The sequence below is a fragment of the Micromys minutus genome, assembly GCF_963924665.1.
Source record: "Micromys minutus genome assembly, chromosome: 30".
NCBI lineage: Eukaryota > Metazoa > Chordata > Mammalia > Rodentia > Muridae > Micromys > Micromys minutus.
This window is the reverse complement of record NC_137965.1, coordinates 32953675-32970991: the sequence shown is the minus strand read 5'-3', so window position 1 is coordinate 32970991 and position 17317 is coordinate 32953675. Positions and strand designations below refer to the sequence as shown.

Below are 17317 nucleotides of genomic sequence, written 5' to 3'. Positions count from 1 at the left end.
ATATATTTTTGTCAGTACTTGATTTTTTTAAAGGTTTGATAGTATGCATTGAAATCTTACTATTTACAGTGATCATAAAGTATATGTAAAACAAAACGTAACATTCTTCCTAAGATTTCTAATTGTTTGTTTTATTAATGATTACTTTCTGGTCTGTTAAACTATGTTGGGTTCTGTTTCCTCTTTCTGTAGTTTCAGAATGTATTTCAAATTCACAAACACTTGGGAAAAATCACCACCAAAGCTTCCAGAAAGAGAATTTCCAAAGGGGAACTATGCCAGTGACAGCATGTTCCATGTATGGAAATCAGCTCAGCTTTGTATTTATTAAGCAATGACAATAACTTATTGACGTCAAAGGGTCTGTTCATTTTATGTACATCTAAGATGTTTCTATAAAATTGTAGTGTTCTGCCACTTTAAATGACTGTAGGGAGGCTGTGGAGGTGGCTGTGGTTAGAGCCTGCACTGCACCTATAGAGAACCTGAGTTCAGTTCCCAGCACCCACTGTGCAACTCAAAAACATGCTTCTAGCTCCAATGTCTACTCAGTCCTCCATGGGCACTCATACACACTCACACTCACATACATGCACATAAATAAAATATATCTTAAAGAAAAAAAATTGAAATTAGGGTTTTACATGCCAGGAGCCAAGGCAGGGGGATAGCAAGTGTGAGGTCAGCTGTCATAGGCTACACTGCCATACCAAGCTTTCATTTGTGGTTATTTTTTGTCTACTTTTTGTTTTAGTTCCCTATTGAGTGTGGGAAGGGCACCCAGGACTTAGATGGAAGTGAGAGAAAAATTCTTCCAGTTTTCTTCTTCCACTGTTTCTGATGACTGAATTTAGTATGACAGTCCTTGTGACAAATGCCTACTGAGCAACCTACTGAGCGATCTCACCAAGCAAAGAGTTCTGCCTGGATCTACCTTCTTAGTGCTGAGATTGAAAGCATGCACTTCTAAGTTTGGCCTATTTATTCATGTTTTATAAAGGGTCTAGTGTGTTCCAGGCTGGTCTCTTACTCCTAGGCTATGTAGCTAAAGATGACCTTGACCTCTTGCCTCTTCTTTCCACTCCTCTAAAATGCTGGGGTTTCAGGTGTGTTCTACCCTGGCCACATGTCTCACTCTGTAGCCCAGGCTGGCATGAAATTCATAGGTATCCCACTGTAGCCACACACACACAAAATTCCCTCCTCAGCCACTCATGAGTTGGAATTATGGGGCTGTGCAACGGTGCCTGTAAATTTTCTCATTTCAAATCACTTTGGTGAGAAATGTCATTACAGTTAGCACTCAGTGTAAAACCTTTCCTTCCACCTCATTTCTCATTCCACATGATTATTGAGAGATCTCTGCTTTTATTTCCAAACTGTGTTGTTAGTTAAAGTGCAGTGAGGTTTCCACAAGTTCCCAGAGTCCCTTGGAGGTCTCTGTTAGGCATCCTAGCAGGCAGTCATTGCTCCTTGTCCTTGAGAATAGGACCGGGACGAGCAGTCGCCAGAGCAGCGTATACACTGGGCTCCTCTGGGGCTTCTGCCTGGAAGAGAGGAGGTGCGGCCGTCCCCTGTCTGAGTGTCCTGCTGCACAGCTGGGCATAGGTCACGTCCTGGGGCTCCTCAGACTCGTCAGCCTGAAGTGAGAGAGGTTGAGAGGAAGGTATCTGCTTGGCTTGGGGGAACTTGCAGGTCTGTGGAGGACAGGACCCACCTGACTGCCCTCTTCTGGTTCTTCATATTCCATGCTTAGCTGTGCCCTTGACATGACAGAAGGCGGTGCTGCTCCTGCCCTCCTGAGCCTGGAGGGTTTCACCTGGGCATATGCTTCTCCCTGGGGATCTTCCTTAGGTTGTTTCTAGCAGGGAAGTAGTGAGGTATGTATGCTGTCTTCCTGTTCCCCTAGGGATCTCTTGTGGTCAGTTTTCACAGCATGGAAACAGAGTGACCTGTTTCCAACTTCCTGGGCTTCCTTCCTGTGGCTTGGCCTTAACCTGACATTCTAACCTTTGTTGTCTTGGCTCTAGCCACACACATCTTCCTGAAAACGTGTCTGGGGGCTGGAGAGATGGCTCCATGATTAAGAGCACTGGCTGTTCTTGCAGAGAACCTGGGTTTGGGTCCCAGAAACCCCGGAGAAGCCTACAGTCATCTGTACCTGTAGTTCCAGGGTATCTGACACGCTCTTCTGGCCTCTGTGAGGATCATGCAGGTATGTGACGCAGAGACATATGCAGGCATGTGACACAGAGACATATATGCAGGCATGTGATGCAGAGACATATATGCAGGCATGTGACACAGAGACATATATGCAGGCATGTGATGCAGAGACATATGCAGGCATGTGATGCAGAGACATATGCAGGCATGTGACGCAGAGACATATATGCAGGCATGTGATGCAGAGACATATGCAGGCATGTGATGCAGAGACATATGCAGGCATGTGATGCAGAGACATATGCAGGCATGTGATGCAGAGACATATGCAGGCATGTGATGCAGAGACATATGCAGGCATGTGATGCAGAGACATATGCAGCCATGTGATGCAGAGACATATATGCAGGCATGTGATGCAGAGACATATATGCAGGCATGTGACGCAGAGACATATGCAGCCATGTGATGCAGAGACATATGCAGGCATGTGATGCAGAGACATATGCAGCCATGTGACGCAGAGACATATATGCAGGCATGTGATGCATAGACATATATGCAGGCATGTGATGCAGAGACATATATACAGCCATGTGACGCAGAGACATATATGCAGGCAAAAGGCCCATACAAATTATCTGCTTAAGTTTCTTCGGTTCTCTGTCCCTTGCTAGGAGTTGCTGTTCCTTAGATGTCTCAGAATAAAACAAAAGAGATGCCAAGGACACTAGGAAGGGGTGAGTCCACAGCACACAGGAGGCAGTTGCTGGACAACTGGAGGGAGCGGTCAGCTGTGGATATTGCTGAGAGTTGAGGGAGAGAGAAGAAAGAAGGCCCTTGTCCTAAACTGAACCCTAAGTTTTAGCATTGCAGATGGGGACAGGGACCTTACCCAAGTGTCCAGCTCCACACCATCTTCAGTTTCCATGTCTTCCACAGAAGCATCTGTCATAGTAAACAAATAGACTGTCTCCTGACCAGAGTTTAGGGGTGTCTCAGAACCCTAGGTTCCTGACTTGCCTCAGGTGGAGACAGAGAATCAATGAGATGTGACATCCTGCTTCCATCAAGTGTAGTTCAGACCTATACAGCAAAACCCTCATGACCTCTCCACCACCCCTGCAATTCTGAAACCTCAGCCATCTCCCCTCCCAGGACCCTCTTTCTCTCACAAAGGCTTTCTTCTTGGGTGGCAGCAGTTGGCTTTGACCTGGAGGGACAAAGAGATGTCACTTAGGAGTGAGATGTGTCAGACAAGCAGGTTTCAAGGTCTCTAACTATGTTTTACCTCTTCTGGGGTTCTCTGTCCCTGGTTATGGGCTCCACAGCTCCTGCAGAAAGTTGCAATTCTTTCTCGTTCTGGGCTGCAAGGGAGAGGAGTTTCAGCTAGGAGGTTGGGAAGCCCCTCCCCCAGGCATGTGTAGGGAAGGAAGGAAGGACCTTTGCAACACAAGGGTGAGTGAGCAAATGTCCCAGAACATGGTGAATTTCACAGAACACCTGACATTGTACGGGTTCGGAGACAAACTGCCCTCTGGTCTGAGATCTGCACAGGTTTCTAAGATGCCCTGCCCCAGCACGTGCTTTCCTTATGGCTGGTGTCTGGAGCCCCTTGCTTGGATGTTCACAAGGGAACCCACCCTCTCCTGAGATCTAAGATACACATACCCTCCTCACCATCCTTCTTGAATTTTCTCTGATGCCTTCGTCTGAGAAGAATGAAGATGAGGATGAAGAAAAACAGGAGGAAGGCCACAGATACTGCAGTCAGAGCCTTTAGATACGTTTGCAGCCCTGAGGTACAAATGACAAAGTGAGTGTGGATCATTGCTGCTCACCTGAGCACCGACTGTGTGCCAGGTTCCTGCTGAGTCTCTGTGCACAGCATTTCCCGTCCTCACAAGCATGCACCATGGAATTAATTGTGTCTTTTCCTTCCCAGCCAGTTAACCTGCGTGAGGTCACCTGACAAAGTGGCAGATCTGGGGGTTAAATGCAAGGACTCTGACTCCTTCCCTGTTCTCTCCACCAGAACTGAGTGGTATGAGTTGGCATGAAGGTGTCTGAGTGTCCTGCCACGACCCTCTGTCCCACCCTTACTCATGCTGCCACACTGAAGGTCTGTCCCTTACAGATTCAGAAGGCCTTCTCTGTCAGGAGAGTTCATGATCAAGGCCACTGTAAAAACAGTTCACAAACAAGGCCAGCACCAAAGTGAATAGAATCAAATCAAAACACAAAAACAAAATATAGAAAGAAACAAAGACATGTGGGTAAAGCTTCTATTTATCCTCAGAGGAACAGCAGCACAGACAGAGAAGGATCTGTTCTCAAGAAGTAGCTGTATCAAGACTCTAAGTAGCTATTGCTCATCTGGGATCATACAGTAACGAGTGTTTATCATCCTTCTGAGGTGAGTCCTGACTCCATGCAGTGACAGGGCCTGTACAGAGCTTTATGGGCTGAAATGGGAATTGAGTGTCTGTGCTTCGTGATTTTAACTTCTCACACCTGCCCCATTCTCCCATGCTGAGCATAAATAGTTCTCTCTGACTGTCCCCTGTTGTAGCCCAATCTCTAAGCCCCTGTGGTCTCTGTAGGGATCTGTTTGCCTCCTATAATCACAAGCTGAAGTCAGAGAAAAATGGGGACCTTGGTGTGACAAGATCTGCCAGGCAGCCTGTGGTTGGAGCACACACCTGCACAGAGGTACCTGATACTTACCATCCGGTGACATGGATATCGTGGGTGGCAAGGAGGTCATTCCAATGTGTCCTAGAAAATAAAACAAAAAGAGGATGAGGGTTAGACTGAAACTCAGGGATGCTCAGTCTGCTCACGAACTCCTTCTGCCCTGTAACCTCCCCAAGATCATCATACTCGATACTGCAAACTTAGACGGCAATAGAGGATGGACTGCGCATTACTCGAGGGACCACTGCTGGCCAGGAACAGTGTCTTCTGACAAAGCCTTTCTTGTTCTCAATCCCATCCAAGTGAGGAGCTCTGCTGCAGTGTGGACTGTGAGTCATGCTGACAGGTCAGGGTCACCTCACCTGAGACTGTGAGCTCCACAGGGGCACTGGCAGATGACAACAGGAAGTGAGATGAGTCTTGAGAACCATAGCACCTGTAGGTGCCGGAGAGATGGGTGGTCACAGCACCCATGGAGAATTCTGCCTGGAACTGCTGACCGAGGGACTGCGATTTTAGTCGTAGGGGTGGCTGGACTGATCCCTCCTTGGACAGAATGAAAGTGTCCACACTGTACACTGACCAACACAGCAGCGTCACGTTCTCCCCCGAGTGTACTGTGGAGTTAGGCTTCACTGAGAGGAAAGGAGTAAAACGGAGGTGTCCTAAAGAGAAGAGGGAAGATGAGAGTCTGGCTTCCATGTTCTGAACTCAATCCACACATGACTCCACTCTGACAACATAGGACTCTGTCTCTTTTATCTGACTGAGCTCATCTCCTGCTGACCTATTTCTGCCTCTGTTCCTCCCCAAAGACCCTCCTCTGAGCCCAGCCTTCAGCTACTAGGCTCCCCTATAAGAACCTGACCAGAAGTTAGGGATCTGATTGAATCTCTATAGATCCTCACCTGTGATCAGGATGTCCATGGGGTCACTGGAGGCTGACCACTCAGAGGACAGGTTGTGTGCACCATAGCATCTGTATTGGTCTCCAGTAGAGGGGCTCACGTAGTCCAGGGTGAAGTTGGCCACGGAGAGGCCATTGTTGGTTCGCTGGCTAGAGTGCTGCATGATGTAAGGTCTCCTGGCCTTGTACAGAGCAAATCTGTCATAGTTGATGTCAGAACGACACTGCAGGGTGAGGCTCATTCCAGGGTCCAGGATGTAGCCTTGCTGAGTCAGCAGAGAGGGCTTCTTGGACAGTCCTATAGGGAAGGTGACAGCTATGGACTGAGGTTTGGTTCTGATAAAACACCTTGGCCCTCCCTTTCTGCCAGGCACATGTCACAGCTTCTCCCCAAGCATGGCTGTGTGTGAGAACACAGGCTCTCCATTTCGTCTTTCTCTACCAGCATCTATGCAGAGGGGCAGGCCACGGCAACAGCTTAGGGGCTCAGAAAATGACTGAGTAAGATGGTGCTGACTCACCTGAGATGTGAATTTCCAGGGGATCACTGGGTACTGACCATAAGTGTGGAGCATGCTCGTAATAACCATAGCATCTGAATGTCCCTGTGTGGTTTGGGGTCATGGGTCCCATAACAAACAGGGCATGGCACAGTCCAGTCGCAGGTATATACTGTGAGTCCCGTGAGCTGGTGAACTTCTGGTCATTCTTGGTGAGAATGAATTTACCACAGAATCCTTGAGAGGCACAGCAGAGTGTCATGTTACTTCCCACTGTCACCACAGGGCTGGTCAGTACTGACAGCTTGAGTTCATAGTCGCCATAGATTCCTAGGAGAGAAGGGGGCACTCTGTTCCATGTTCTCACACAGACACAGTGTTCTCTAGGAACACTCTGTGGTAGGGAGTACTCCTGAGATCAGAGCCAGGAGTTGCAAACCTGTGTGTTTCCTCACCTGTGACCACCATCTCCAGGGTGTCACTGGGCTGTGACCAACCAGCTGAGCTGTAGCAATAACAGCGATATTGCCCTGCGTGTTGATGTGTCACAGAAGAGAAGAAGAACTTGGCCTTGTTCCCTGGTTCCTGTAGGCTCTGAGTGCTCCATGTCTGTAGGCTTCGCTCATTATGCAGAAAACATATCTCTGTATCCAGGTTCCCCTGACACCAGATGGTCATGGGTCTTTGGGAGGGGACCACAGAGCCTGGTTCAGCCTTCATCGTTGGTTTCTGTAGGTGCCCTACAGAGAAGTAGGAGAGAAGCAGGTGGGTGTGTTTAAAAGTGGCACAGAGAATGTTCCACTGGCAGATTTTACTTTTTTTTAAATTTCTTCTTCTCTAGTACAAGATACTGGAAGACACCCTCCCATCCTTCCCTCCTTCCTAATATCACACATCCTACCCACCTCCTGTCTTTCCAACATTCACTGCTCCTCTGTCTGTCAGAGAAATAAGTCTTTTCAGTGATATCTACTGAACCCAGCATACAAAGATGCAGGAACATTAAGCACATACCCTCATATTAAGACTGGACAAGGGAAGCCACTAGTAGAACAAAGATCCCATGTGTAGGTACAAGTATTGCAGACATTTCTATTCCCATTGTTAGGAGTCAAACAAGAACCTGCAGCAATCCAGGTGGTTGTTACACCCACATTTAATCTGAGCACTCAGGAGGCAGAGGCAGAACTCTGAGTTGGAGGCCAGCCTTGTCTACAGAGTAAGTTTCAGGACAGAAAACCAACATTACCCAGTGTACTTCCCACCAACACACACACCAACAAACAAACAAACAAACAAACAAAAAAAAACAAACAAAAAACAAAACCCAAAAACCAAAAAAGAAACAAACAAAAAACCAAAAACAAACCAAACAAGAAACAAGCAAAACACAAAGTATTTGAAGCAGCCACAGTTGTAAGTAGCAGGCCCAGGGCAGACCCCTGCAGGCTCTGTGAGCCATTAGGATTCCTGCTGAGTTGATTCTGTGGTCCATGTTATTCCCGGTGTCCTATACCTTTCTGGTTATTACAAATTTTCCTCTCCCTGTCCTTCTAAGTCCCCTGAGCTCTATGGGCTGTGTTAAGTATGTCCCTCTTGGAGAGTCATCTTTTTATAACAGCTTGGGCTTGGCTATCACTGTCAGCTTTGGATTCTGCATTTTAGTCCCATTGAATCTTGGCTATGTATCAAAGCTCTAAAATGTCCAGGATCCTCACTTACAACACACACTAAGAAGTCTCTGAGCCACTGTATCATTGAATATCATCCTATGGAAAAGCTGGCATTCCTCACCTGAGATCAGGAGTTCCAGGGATTCACTAGGAGCTGACCACAGTTGTGGTCTGTTTGTGTCATAGCTGTAGCATCTGCATATCCATCTCTGGTTGGGAGTCACAGGTCCCACAGGGATCAGGGCCTGGAACTTTCTAGTAGAGTGGTTATACTGTGAGTCCTTCCACCAGGAGAGCTTCTTTGGTCCTCCTACAATCAGAATCAACCTTTGATAACTGTATGAGGACTCACACAGGAGGGTGACAGTTCCTCCTGAGGTCACAACAGGGCTGGCTGGAGCTGAAAGGCTGGGTTTCGAATAGGCTCCTAGGAGAGAAAGAGGAATCAGTTAAATCCCATCCGTCATTGTCCTCCCTGGCTCTGAGTGTCCCACAGGATGGGTGGGCATTCCTATTACCAGACCCAAGTCTGGAGAGTCAAAACTGAGACCTGTATCCCAGTGTGTTCTCTCACCTGTCACCACCAGCTCCAGGGGCTCACTGTAGTCTGATGATTCATCCTTAGTCCTGTAGGAACATTGATACTGCCCTGCATGTTGCTGGTCTACTTTTGAGAATGAGAATTCAGCCTTCTTTGATGACTTCTGTGAATTCTTTGTAACTCCTCTATATGTGTATTCTGTTTTGTAGAGAATATACTCTTTGGCTCCAATGGTTTCCTCACAAAAGAAGGTCACCTTAGTCCCCAGTGAAACCACAGAATCTGGCTGTACTCTGAGGACAGGCTTAGGAAGGTACCCTGCAAGAAAAGAGCATTAAGTCAATGGTTTTCCACCATCAGTGCCCAGGCCTGGCTCTTGGATATGAAGAGAAGAACATGTTGGGACTGCTGCAGACACTCACCTGTCAGCCCTGGGATCCAGAGGCCCAGACTCAGTCCTGGAAGAGAGTTCTTGGTAAGAGATTTGTCCCTAAGGTTGAGCAAGTCCTCCCCTCTGCAGACCTGCCTGAGACCCTGGGTTTCCAGAAGGCTGAGTGCTGAGCCAGGATCCTTTCCAGACCTCAGTGTCCCCTCCCCCTCTTCACATCTTACCCAGACAGAGCAAGGCCGAGAATGTGAAGGTCATGGCATCTCCTCTCAGAGGCTGCACCGTGCCTGAGTGTAGAGCTTCAGAGCCTTCCTGAAGGGTTCAGAAACTGGGTGTGGCCCTGGAGGCAGGACAGTGCCCATGACACATCCTTCACACCAGCGCCACAGGAAGGGACACTGCCCTCCTCAGGCCCCAGGCTCTGACTTCCTCAATGCTGTGGGTGTGCCAGGCAGTCCACCCTCAGCAATCAGGTCTTACCCAGATGACTTTCCTCATCCCACAGGGTGTGCCTCCCGGATGTACATCACTGTCAGTGCCATATTGTAGCATCCATGTGTGAACGCCTCACGCAACAGTACAAAGTTAACCGTGGTATTGCTTTGTTGCTTTTCCAATTCTTGTGAAATATCTCCTTCTTAACACATTTATAGTTTCTGAGAAGGATCCTGCTGTGTGTATCTCCTTGGATTGAGATTTAGAGTCATTTTTCATATTCTCAGTTGATGAATTACCATTTGGCATTACAATTTCTTTTTTGCCTTTTATCTTTTGAGGTCTGTGTTTTCCTATACAATTTTAAGTATACAGATTTCTATTTATTTTTAGTGCTTGTTTTTTGTGTGTATATATGTGTGTGTACATTCACATGTATGTGTGTCAAAGAACATGTATATAGATCCGCAAATTCTGTGATCATAGAGACAATGGACCAAACTAGTCTCCAGTTTTACTAGTGGTTCTTGGGACACAGGTTGTTGGCAAATAAATATGGCCATAATTTTTTCTGAAATTCAAAACACAGTGGTTTGCTCATGGGCAATGTCTGTGAGCACCGCTGGATCAACAAGTTGCAGTTGTAAATTCAGACGCTAGCAAAGGGGTTGATGAATGATGCCACCACACAGGCCCAGCACCAGGTGCAGGGTGTGTCTTTCTCTAGGTTGTCTTCAGTCAGGCTTCTCTCTCCTCCATCTGCTGGTGGGAAATCTAAGAAGCTGCTTGAACTTTGCCGACATGACCTCTTGGTCTGGATCTCAGTCTCAACATCCTCAGATGTGTCACTGAATTCAACCTCAAAAACAAAGGCCTCGCCCTTACTGGGGTGCAACATATTATGTGTTGCTGTCAGCCTGGTTGCACACTTCAAGAGAAAGAGCTTAATAAAGAAATTTTTACCTGTTTATTTTTTTGTGTTAGGGTCTGATGGTCCAGCCTCCAATGTTTAAAGCAAATACTCTACCAGTGAGCTACATGCCAGATTTACCCTGTACTTTTCATAGATTGTTGTTTTATTTTTTTATCTTTCTTATTCTTCTCTATGCTGATGATTCAATTATTTTTATTTGAGTTGACACAGTCCCTGCCTATGTAGTCCTCGTTGTCTTGGTCCTAGTCATATAGACCAGTCTAAACTGGACCTTATAGGGATTTGTCTTGCTTGCTTCCCAAGTTCTGGGATCAGAGATGTGGGCCATGGCACCCAGCCTTGTGTTTACAATTTTATGTCTTTAAAATTCAACCCTGTATGTAGTGTGTAATGATTGAGTCTTTTCCCCTCCACCTTCTCTTCCCTCATCCTGTCCATCTGCTTATCTTCCTTACTAACCTAATTCTTTTTATTTCTTCTCCTGGACTTCTGGTTGTTAGAAATGTGCTATTTAATCCCATGAGAGTTCTCAGTCTGTCTTTCATTTAAAAATTTTGTGGTTATTTTATTTTATTTTATTTTTTGTGGCTCAGGTGCTTCTTGATATAAGCTCACCTTCTTAATCCAGATATGTATCCTGTTACTTGAAGTGCTCAGTCCTAGAACATGGTGTGGGTGGAATATTTTGCATATGGTATACTTGGTCTGAAGTCTTGCTTCTGGGTGTTTGCTGATGCCTTATTGAAAGTCTGCCTAGAGATTCTGTCCAATGTCGAAGTGTCTAGAATGGTCTGTATTATCTTGTTGTCTGTTTCTCCCTGAAAGTCTGACTGTGCATACTTTTGTATGGAGGTTTATGTCTCAAAGACTTAATTTTAGGTCTACTTAATTTACAGGTATGAGTAATTTTCCTCTGTGTGTGTGTGTGTGTGTGTGTGTGTGTGTGTGTGCAACATGTGTGTCTTGCATAGGTTGTGTTCAGAGGAGAACTCTAGATTCCCTGGACAGAAGTTCCCAGTGGTTGTGGAGCACAGTAACGGTGTTTGGGCTTGATCTCAGGTCCTCTGCAAGAGCGATTGGTGCTCTTAACCCCTGGGCCATTTCTCCAGCGAGTAAATCCTCTGTCATTATCTTTTGCTGAGTAGCTGGGTTTTGGTTTTTTTTTTTCTGTGTTTGTTTGTTTTTGTCCTCAGGTAGCCATCATTTCCTTCCAGTGTAACAAGGGCTTTGATCCAAACCACATAAAATTTAAGTTTATATCAATGTTTACTAGAATTCCAACTCTTTCTTCTTCATTTTTATAAATCACTTATTTAAAATATTAAGCCATGTGCTTTGGTTTAACTTTTTTCCAAACCCTTTCCTCATCCATGGCCCTTCCTCCACATCTAAATATCTGTTCTATTTCTTCTTGCATTCAGTCCAGTTTGTGTTGGCCTTAAGAAATCTGCCACACCCTCAATGAAGCTACTCTCTCTTTTACAGGAGCTCTTAGGTAGCTTCTCACCTATGGGTGGGATCTCTCATTTTCCATCCCTGTGCTGAGTTCAGTCTGCAGTGGCTTTTATGGGGCTTTAGATAGTGTCACAACAGTGTGGACTTATCTATGCAGCCTTCCCGAACTGTTCAGAGAGAGTCCTCTTGTAGTCATTCATCACCTCTGTGTCCTAAGATTTTTCATCGTCCACTTTGGTAATGAGCCCAAGCTAGGAAAGTGTTCTCTGAGGAAAATCTCCCAACTCAGTGTCACTTTGAAGGATGGGTCCAGGGCTAACAAGGTCACTTAGTATTTTTCCCTTTTGTTTCTGAGCCTAGAAACCATCATGTTAGCTTATCTAGCTGTCTATATATGTCATCTATTAGATGGAAAAAGTGACAACTTGGTAAAGTACCTCTTTGGTTTTCTCAGATGCCTGGGTTTGATCTCCATCTCTGCATAAATCTGACGTGTTGGTGCATATCTGTGATGTCAGCTCCCAGGAGTTGTATTTAGGAGGATTAGAGGTTAAGGTAGTTATTCAGTGAGTTTGAATCAGTAAAGATATATCAGGACTTTTCAAATAAAACCAAATTCTTCCCTACAGTATATGATGGACAGCATTAACTACAGATTAAGCCTGAGTTTTGTCTTCAGATTATTAATGATCAATGTATTTACTCTAGAGGTCCAAGGCTGGAAGCATATGCCAAGTTTTTTTTTTTTTTTCCAATTTATTTTTTATTATATCCCTTTCTAAGGGGCAGTTTCTTTCCTAGTCCCCAAATCTCAGGAGCCTGCAAAGTATCATGCCCTCTGTGTCACACGGCTATGATGTCTGCTTTCTGGCCAGCCGTTTTTCTTGATCGGACAGTAAGTGATGGCTCCTGTCATGTGAACCTGTGAGTCTTGCATCCAGTGCTGTGAGCTCAGTCACACTGTCCTCCTCACAGGCATGAGTCTCAGCAGGAAGAGGTGCTGCCCTCTCCTGGTTAGATGATGTCCGTGTAAGGAACTTGCCTCAGATGACTGACAGGCGCACAGGGACTCTCATCATCTTCTGTGATGGCAATGGGACAGATGCAGAGAGCTGGCAGAAACCACACTTGTTGGATATGAACCTCCAGGATACTGTGTGTCATGTTTGTTCTCCAACATTGCCACATGGACTCCCATCGATGTCACCTGACTTACTCCCCAGTCTCTGAGCACACAGTGAGATGGACTCTGCTAGCTAGACCTACACAGACCCCCCTACACTCCATTTTGCAGGACTCCTGCTATTCCCGTGATGGTCCTCATTATTTCAGTTCTCACTCTCTGCCCTGTCCCACCTTCCTCTCTTCACACCTCATGCTCTTCCCATTCTTCACCTTTTCTCCTACAAAATTCTCGTTCTCCATCCACCTTTAATGAAGATTTAGTTTCCCCTGCTGAGTGAAATTCTAAAATCCTCTCTAGGGATCTCCTTATCACCCTGTTTCTTTGGGTCTGTGGACAATAGTGTGGTTTCTGCCCTTCATAGCTAATATCCACTTATAGGTTAGTTCATACCCTCAATGAGGTTGCTAAAAGAAAGGACTTAAGGAGCTAAAACCTCATGGGAAGATAGCAACATTATCAACCAACCAAACCTTCCAAAACTCCCATGGAGTAAAACACCAACCTCTGTGCTCACTTTGAGCAACCTATTGATCCATTTGGGTATGTAGCTGAAGATAGCAGTGTCTGTCATCAATATAAGGGGCTTTTGTTCCAGAGATGGCAAGCTACCCCAATGTAAGGGAATGCCAGGGCAATGGGATAGAGAGGGGGATCAGGAGGGAGTGTATCTTTGTCAAGACAAGTGGATGGGGAGGGGGTTGGGAGCAGGATGGGGTAGAGGGATAAGATCACAAATGTAAATGCAGAGTATCTAATAAAAAAGTGAGTGCACACCATATGTGTCTTTGTGGGTTTATTCACTCAGGATGACATTCTCGAGTTCATCCATTTGACTTGCAGTACTCATGATGGTCCTGTTTTTAATAACCGAATAGTATTCCATTGAATAGATGTACCCAGTTATCCAACCTTCAAAGAACGAATACAGAAAATATTGTTTATTTACACAATGGAATACTACTTAGCTATTGAGAGTGAGGGCAACCTTGTGGGCTGAACTTGTGCCCGGAAATAGAGAAAGATCTAGACAGATACCAGGTACCAAAGTTAAATTGGGGTCAGATACACCTTCTAAACAGCCCCATAACCCGTAAAGAAATAGACACAGTCATCAAAAGCCTCCCCTCAAATAACATCAACAACAACAAAAACAAGAAAACAACAACAACAAAAAAATGTCAGGACCAGACAGATTTAGTACAGAATTCTATTAGATCTTCAAAGAAGACCTATAACCAACACTCTTCAAGCTATTCCACAAAACAGAAACAGATGGAACACTACACATATCTTTTTTGAGGCCACAATTATTCTTATACATAAACCAGATAAAGACCCTACAAAGAAAAAGAACTTCAGACCAATTTTCCTTTTGAACATTGATGCAAAAGTACTCAATAAAACATTTGCAAACTAAATGCAAGAACACCTCAAAACGATTATTTACCATGACCAAGTAGGCTTTATCCCAGGGATGTAGGGATGTTTCAATATTTAGAGATCCATCAACACAATCCACTATATAAACAAACTCAGAGGTAAAAAAAAAAAAAAAAAAAAAAAAAAAAAAAAAAAACACACATGATCATCTCATTAGATTCTGAGAAAGCATTTGACAAAATTCAACACCCCTTCATGTGACAAGTCTTGGATAGATCAGGAATTCAAGGCCCATACCTAAGCATAGTAAAAGAAATATACAGCAAACCAATAGCCAACATGAAGCAAATGGTAAGATCTTGAAGCTGTCCCACTGAAATCAGGAACTAGACAAGGCTGTCCACTCTCCCCACCTATTCAACATAGTACTGGAAGTTCTAGCTACAGCAATTAGACAGAGCAGCAGAAGCAAGTCAGAGGGATACAAATTGGAAAGGAAAAAGTAAAATATGACGCTGTTTGCAGATCATATAGTAGTGTACTTAAGTGACCCCAAAATTTTGACCAGAGAACTCCTAAATTTGATAAACAACTTCAACATGGTGGCTGGATATAAAATTAACTCAAATAAATCAATAGTCTTCTACTCAAAAGATAAACATGCTGAGAAAGAAATTTGGGAAATGACTCCCTTCACAGTAGTCACAAACAATTTAAAATACCTTGGTGTGACTTCAACCAAGTAAGCGAAAGATCTGTATGACAAGAACATCAAGTCTCTGAAGAAAGAAATCAAAGAAGATCTCAGAAGATGGAACGATCCCACATGCTCATGATTTGTCAGGATTAATACAGCAAAAAAAAAAAAAAAAAAAAAAAAAAAAAAAAAAAAATGGCCATCTTGCCAAAAGCAATCTACAGATTCAATGCAATCCCAAACAACATCCAAATCAATTCTTCATAGCATTAGAAAAAGCAATTTTCAAATTCATTTAACATAGCAAAAAACCTGAATAGAGAAAACTATTCTGAACAATAAAATGACTGGGGATATCATGATCCCTAACCTCAATCTGTATTTCAGATCAAGCAAGATAAAAACTGCATGGTATCGGTACAGAGCCAGGCAGGTAGATCAGTGGAATAGAATTGAAGACCCAGAAATGAACCCACACACCTATGGTCCCTTGATCTTTGACAAAGAATCTTTTTTCCAGTGGGAAAAAGGCAGCATTTTCCACAAATGATGTTGTTTCAACTGGCAGTCAGCATGCAAAAGAATTCAAATTGATTACTTCTTAATTCCTTGTAGAAAGCTCAAGTCCAAGTGGATCAAGGTCCTCCACTTCAAACCAGATACACTGACCCTCATGGAAGAGAAAGTGGGGAAGTGCCTCAAACACATGAGCACAGGGGAAAATTTCCTGACAAGAACACTAATGGCATATGCTCTTAGATCAAGAATTGTCAAATGGTACCTCATAAAACTACAAAGCTTCTGTAAGGCTAAGGACATGTCAATAGTACAAAACAAAAACCAACACAGCGGGAAAAGATCTTTACCAATCCTACATCCCATAGAGTGGTAATATCCACTGCATACAAAGAATTAAAAAATAATTCAAGAGAATTTAATAATCCTATTAAAAACGTGGTAGAGAGCTATACAAAGAATTCTCAAGTGAGGAATATCTAATGGCTGAGAAGCACTTAAAAATGTTCAACATCCTCAGTTTTCAGGGAAATGCAGATGAAAACAACCCTGAGATTCCACCTCACACCAGTCATAATGACTAAGATCAAAAACTCAAGTGACAACAGATGCTGGTGAAGATGTGGAGAAAGAAGAACACCCCTTCATTGTTGATGAGATTTTATGTTGGTACAACCACTCTGGAAATCAGTCTGATTTATCATCAGAAAACTGGACATAGTACTACTTGAGGACACAACTATACCACTCCTGCGCATATACCCAAAAGATGCTCCAACATATAACAAGGACCTATTCTCCCCTATATTCATAGCAGCCTTATTTATAATAGCCAGAGGTGGAAAGAACCCAGATGTTCTTCAAAAGAGGAATGGATACAGAAAATCTGGTACATTTATACATTGGAGTATTAAAAATTCAGCTACTAAAGACAATGACTTTATGAAATTCTTAGGCAAATGGATGGAACTAGAAAATATCATCCTGGGTGAGTAACCCATTCACAAAAGAATTTATGAGGTACACATTCACTAATAAATGGATATTAGCCCTAAAGCTGCGATTACCCAAGACACAGTCCACAGACCACATGAAGCTCAAGTAGAAGGAAGACATAAGTGTGGATGTTTCATTCTTCTCAGAAGGGGTAACAAAATACTCACAGGAGGAAATATGGAGACAAAATGTGGAACATGGACTGAAGGAAAGGCCATCCAGAGACTGTCCCAGCTGGGATCCATCCCATATACAAACAGCCATCCCAGACAATGTTGAGGATGCCGAGAAGTGCTTGTTGCCATGAGCCTGATACAGTTCTTTCCTGAGCGGCTCTGCCTGAGGGGTACAGAGTTGGATGCTCTCAGCCGACCATCGGACCGAGAACTCCCAAGTGGAGGAGCTATGGTAAGGACTGAACTTACTGAAGATACTTTTTTTTGAGTTTAGTAGCTTTTTTTTCCCAGTTTTTTACAACTAAAAAACTAGAGATACATGTACAGAGTTTTAAAAGCATTTTGGGAGTGGTGAGCCAGCGTGCGGTCCCCCTCCTCCCCCTCCCCGCCCCAGCTTGCTCCAGGGAACCAGTAACCCTGCATGGGGCTAATCCCAGCTGAACAACAAGGAGGGAGGAACTGCACTCAGACCACCCACGACCAGGATCAGCAGCGAGCCAACGGAACAGCAGTGAGCCAGCAGTGAGCCAGTAGTGATCCAGGGACACAAAGCTGACCACAAAATGGCAAGAGGAAAGGGAAAGAACGTACCTCAGAGAAACCAAGACAACCTGGCAACACCAGTCCCCAGGTCTCCCATCACAGCAAACAGTGAAATGCCAAACACAGG

General features: G+C 44.5%; 1 protein-coding gene across 1 annotated transcript in view; it reads right to left on the bottom strand.

The window, feature by feature from the left end:
- Positions 1–1463: 1463 nt before the first annotated feature.
- LOC308440005 (immunoglobulin superfamily member 1-like) overlaps positions 1464–17317 on the bottom strand; it is a gene marked incomplete at both ends in the record, with an annotated part of 49193 nt that continues 33339 nt past the window's right edge. The window contains 14 exons of the mRNA XM_080941927.1: positions 1464–1640; positions 1718–1861; positions 3062–3114; positions 3342–3379; positions 3458–3533; positions 3838–3963; positions 4894–4944; positions 5226–5528; positions 5772–6068; positions 6292–6600; positions 6726–7010; positions 8065–8370; positions 8518–8802; positions 10109–10235. Of these exons, the coding sequence (XP_080798053.1) occupies positions 1464–1640; positions 1718–1861; positions 3062–3114; positions 3342–3379; positions 3458–3533; positions 3838–3963; positions 4894–4944; positions 5226–5528; positions 5772–6068; positions 6292–6600; positions 6726–7010; positions 8065–8370; positions 8518–8802; positions 10109–10235 (2577 nt within the window). The remainder of the gene's footprint in view (positions 1641–1717; positions 1862–3061; positions 3115–3341; positions 3380–3457; positions 3534–3837; positions 3964–4893; positions 4945–5225; positions 5529–5771; positions 6069–6291; positions 6601–6725; positions 7011–8064; positions 8371–8517; positions 8803–10108; positions 10236–17317) is intronic.